The sequence below is a fragment of the Erythranthe guttata genome, chromosome 10 (assembly GCF_056151865.1).
Source record: "Erythranthe guttata isolate IM_541 chromosome 10, IM_541, whole genome shotgun sequence".
Taxonomy (NCBI): domain Eukaryota; kingdom Viridiplantae; phylum Streptophyta; class Magnoliopsida; order Lamiales; family Phrymaceae; genus Erythranthe; species Erythranthe guttata.
Window position 1 is genome coordinate 7,669,701 of NC_142542.1, and position 5,382 is coordinate 7,675,082.

The window sequence follows — 5,382 nt, forward strand, 5'->3', positions numbered from 1 at the left end:
CCCCCTCTCCATTGGAGATGCTCTTAATGATCCAGAATTGTATAATCATCGATGCAAACATATGCAATGACGAAGAAAAAGAAAACCACATCATTTTTCTTTAAAAAAAATTGTTATTATGAAAAACAAAATCCAACTATCAATATGAATTTCTCGTTAGTAGTGGAACTTGTTGAGAGTATAAACTATAATACAAGGTAGGAAAGATGACAATGAATGAACGTTGAAGAAAGGAGGTGAATGCCATAATATGTGATGAAAAACACTTTTGTATTTTAGATACAAAAGTTTGAGATTACCCTTCAATATTGATAAATTATAAAGTTTTTCTTATAAAAAATGGTTAAAATAAAAATATTATTTTTAATTTTTTTTTTTATTCCAAAATTAAAACATTTAGAGATGTGTGAGTAATGTTATTCAATATGTGTAATTAGGTATACCGTGAAATTAGCTTAATTTGTGAAATGAGTCATTAAGATATTTGATTAAAATAATTACTAGAAGGGGTTGAGTGTTAGATTGAACTAAATCTCAAGAGAGATTTGTGTTTACTTTTCAAATCTAAGGGATCTAGTAGTCATGAGACCAAACTTTAAAGACGGTCTGTATAATTTTTCGAGGTGTTTTGGAGAACTATAATTAAAATTTTCTTGTTAATTGTGCAGGTAAGCTGTATATATAACCCATGCAAGCACTAAATGCATTACAAGTGAAAACCATTACATTATTTGTCCTTCAATTTTTCTCTCTCTTCTCCTCAAATTATTCTCTCTTGTTTACATCGTTAACCATGTCTGCCTATACACATATCCCCCACCTTATAACAATTCTTTTTCTACTTCTGGTGAATGGAAACAATAAAACAATAATTTGCTACAGCAACAAAGTCATCACGGCGGCCCCTTCTATCATCATTACAGTCGATAAAAATCCAGGATCCGGAGATTTTACATCAATTCAAGCTGCAATCGACTCTCTCCCTTTGGTGAACCAAGACAAAGTTTTGATCGATGTTCATGAAGGGATATACATGTAAGTTCTTCTTTCTTAGTTCATCCATTTATATGTATATTATATTTGCATGAATTTTATTCATTTGTTTGAACTGAATATTCTTTGAAGCGAGAAGGTAATAATACCTTCAACAAAAGCGTATATAAAAATACAAGGTGCTGGGGCAGAAAATACAGTGGTCCAATGGGGCGATACAGCCAGTTCACAGCCATCTGGAACATATGGTTCAGCAACTTTTGGCATAGATGCACCATACTTTGTAGCAAAAAATATCACATTTAAGGTACTGTGTAGTCTCACCTCTTTTGTATTATATGTTTTAATTCTATGTTACATGTGGCACTTGAGGAACGAATAATATATATATATATATATATATATATATATATATATATATATATATATATATATATATATATATATATATATATATATATATATATATAATGTATAGTCTTACATCTTTGTTTTATGTGATTTAATTTTGTTCCATGTTTCATTTAATTCTCTCTCCCTATATATATATATATATATATATATATATATATATATATATATATATATATATATATATATATATATATATATATACATATATATATATATATACACACACACACACACACACACACACGCACACTCACTAAGATATGGTGGATATTTTAGAAAGGAAATTAGAATAAACCCTTCAAAAAATAAAAATAAATTCATGATCTTTATAAGCATTTTATTGAGATGTTAAATTATATTATCTACTTTTATTTGAACATATAATTATTCAACATAATTTATTACTCATGTAACATGTTTTTTATGAGCATACGAGTTTCGAAATAAAGATTTACCGATATCATTTGCATGTGATAAGAGGTGATTGAAAATTGTAAATAACTTTAGTAAAACATACATGTTACGTTTGTCTGTCCATTTATGTCTCAATGGCATAGTTTTCAGCACGTATTTATGATATTTTCACATATCTGTATTAATTCAAAGATCATATCTTACGTAGTGGTTTAAATATATATATATATATATATATATATATATATATATATATATATATATATATATATATATATATATATATATATGCAGAATACGGCTCCAATTCCTTCAGAAGGAGCTGAAGGAATGCAAGGAGTAGCTTTACGAGTAGCAGGAGACGCATCCGCATTTGCGGGTTGTAAGATTCTAGGGGCACAAGACACTCTTTTGGATCAAAATGGTAGGCATTACTACGAAGATTGCTACATTGAAGGATCTGTGGATTTCATCTGTGGTGAAGCTCGTTCCTACTTTAAGGTAATTTTTTATTTCTATATATAGGACTAACATACTTACTGCAAATGTTGGATAATGGAGTTTTAGTTCATGAACAGACTCATTTAGGTCATGTCTAAGTAGAGATTTATCATAAATACATACGAATTCTCAAGAGCTACATACCGAGTACGTGATAGTACTATACATAACTATAAATATGAAAGAGTACCTCACTTCGTGGAAAATAATTCTTGAATTTGAATCTCAACATACATTGGGATTTGCGATGGGTCATATAAAGTTCACATAGATCCCTTGTTTGCTTTCTTGTGAATGACTCTTCTAAACATTCATTTTGGATCAAAACCCTATAAATAACTCAAGGATATAGTCACTTTGTTATTGTTGATTCAGGCCATAATCATGTTACTAATCACTATAATTGTCGTTACGCATTATACCTATAAATAATATATAGTCCAATACCCACAAGTGCAACATATTATGTTTAGTAGATTTAAACTAATTTAGATTGTTCTTGTAGATACCTACATACATTTAATATACATATGTGAGTCTACACATGCAAAATCTTTCCATCATTCTCCCACTTAGGCGACATATGCTATGTACCTGATAAATGTAACCTCAAATTATTGTTATCATTTAAAAGGGTATTCCTTACAATATTGTTCTTTAACCTTTACCGATATTTGGTTGAATGGGTTTTTCTTACAATAGGCGCGTCTAATTCCGATGATAATCATGTATAGCAAGACAATCGATTGAAATAGATCAAATCATAGTGTACAACATGAACACTACATTTAATGTGATCTAAGCAGGACTACTTTAACTGCTCATACTTTAAACTTTATTTCATCAAAGTATAAAATAATAGTACATATTGCAATTAATCGATTACTTAATTTCTGCATAAAATCAAAACATACAAGTTTAGTTTGTATCTAAATATACCAATGGTCTACTAAAATATATACATTCATACATACTTCCATAGAGTAACAATTTCCTTAAATCATAGGACATGCACAGTAATAGTTCTCATAAAATTTACTGATATATTTTGAAAGAAGATGCAAAAAATGCAATAAATGTGTTACCATTGTGAAAAATATTTTGAGTGTATGCTTAACACGCGTACAAAAACAACTTAATCACGGTACATAAACTAAAATGAATTTATGATGTATTGACATCATTAACTTTAAATTAGAAATAAACCACACGATCCTCCAAAAAATCTAGTTTTCAATAAATGAGCATATATAACTTTTGTTCGGCATAACTATTTTTTACCTTTTTGGGTGTTTTTACAAATGATCCATTCATGTATAACGTTCACTTGTTCTCAAATGTTAATTTTATTTATCCTAAACACATATAAACCTTATGACAATATGATAAGACATGAAATGTCATTGTTACTTCATATTTCAACTAATCTTTAATGTCATTCTTTCAAGGTTTGTTGATCACCTTAACTTAATTGCAGAGTTGTTAAACATTGTCTTGTTAGAACAATCAAATTGATTCCTCCTCAAAGTCAATGTCTCTAACCTTAATTATCCCTTCAACCTTGACTACCTTAAAAGATCTCCAATCTCATGATTCGTCGTTCCATCCACTAATATTTTTATTTTTTGACAATTCATGATATATTTCTGATCCTCTATAATAATTGTACTACATAGTCAATTTACCAACAATTTTAACTTCAATAATAAAAAAAAATGCTAAATTTTAATATATCCCATTCAGCTACACAAGCCTACTACTTCTATAATTGTGATTAAAAAAAATGTACGAAATAGTTGGTTGTATAATCCAAATTGATCTACTACTATGTATGTCCACGCTCTAACAATCATAAAGGGATTCACTCTGATTAGTGAAGACATGATTTAAGCAAGTATATAAATATAAATATCATAAAATTTGTAAGAAACATCTATTTCACTCGAAATTTTGTTTTGCTTATAATTTTCAAATTTCCTCTTTTCATATAAAATGAAAAAAAAAAAATTACTAATAATTCGTGTGTGTGTGTGTGTATATATATATATACACACACATACATGTAGGGTTGTGAGTTACATGCAATTGCAACAGGGGCAGTGACAGCTCAAAAAAGAAACTCGAGTTTGGATAACAATGGTTTCTCCCTTGTGAACTGTAGAGTGACCGGTTCAGACTTAGTGTACCTAGGGAGAGCATGGGGTCGTTTCTCTACAACCATATTTGCCTATACTTATATGGATAGCAACGTCATCCCGGAGGGCTGGTTTGACTGGGCTGATCCCTCTAGACAATCGTAAGTGATCTCTACATAAGTGGTTTTATTTTAAAGTATTATGATTGATGATACTATTTTTTAGATATAAATGGTGTTTAATGGTACAGGACTGTAACCTTTGGGGAGTATCAGTGCAGTGGACCTGGATCAAATACTGCAGGAAGAGTTAAATGGTCAAAAATTCTTACGGATGAAGAGGCTGGACGGTTTATTTCCCTTGACTTTATTGATGCATCTGAATGGCTCGACCTATCATAAATATCTACATGCTTTGATTAAGTTTTTTTAGTTATGGATATTTTTTAAAAAGGACTAGTTTTTCTTTGTGATTAAACACAATAATGTTAAACATGGATTAGGTCTAGTGTTAATGCAATATGGCAATGTGACGCCTTATGCTTCAAGGAAATTAATTACAAGCATGAGACGTACTATTCAATGTAATTCATGATCTTGAACTAGATGTTGCAGTAGTAGTGTTTGTCTTAAATATTTGGAAACATTACCTACTTTGGTGTCAAGTGTGATAAGTACACTAAAAATAGAAATTAAAATTTTGCATTAGTAATTTTTCATATAGGTTTAGTAATTTGCTACTGTGTATTGGGAATCGAGCACGGTACATAACAAAATTTTTTTTTTTTTCATATAAATAAATTTATATGAACATACACACATAATAATTACAATTAATTGCGTACCTGGTTTCTTCTAATCATAGACAAACATGCTTGTATATATAATAAATATAATAATAAATTAAATGTAATTAAACCCAATCA

At 29.3% G+C, this 5,382-nt stretch overlaps 1 protein-coding gene across 1 annotated transcript; it reads left to right on the top strand.

Annotated features, from left to right (window-relative positions):
- The first annotated feature begins 691 nt into the window (after positions 1–691).
- LOC148767416 (putative pectinesterase 53) lies at positions 692–5,100 on the top strand. Its single transcript, XM_088824528.1, has 5 exons — positions 692–1,035; positions 1,126–1,300; positions 2,116–2,322; positions 4,389–4,618; positions 4,708–5,100. The coding sequence occupies exons 1-5, from the start codon at positions 794–796 to the stop codon at positions 4,856–4,858; spliced, it is 1,005 nt and encodes a 334-aa protein (XP_088680654.1). The 5' UTR covers positions 692–793; the 3' UTR covers positions 4,859–5,100.
- Positions 5,101–5,382: the final 282 nt, after the last annotated feature.

What these genes read in the sequence shown, in the direction of transcription:
- LOC148767416 (XM_088824528.1), top strand. Translation starts at nt 794, where the DNA reads ATGTCTGCCTATACACATATCCCCCACCTTATAACAATTCTTTTTCTA. An exon ending in GTTCATGAAGGGATATACAT is followed by an intron (nt 1,036 to 1,125) that starts GTAAGTTCTTCT and finishes TATTCTTTGAAG; the next exon opens with CGAGAAGGTAATAATACCTT. An exon ending in CAAAAAATATCACATTTAAG is followed by an intron (nt 1,301 to 2,115) that starts GTACTGTGTAGT and finishes ATATATATGCAG; the next exon opens with AATACGGCTCCAATTCCTTC.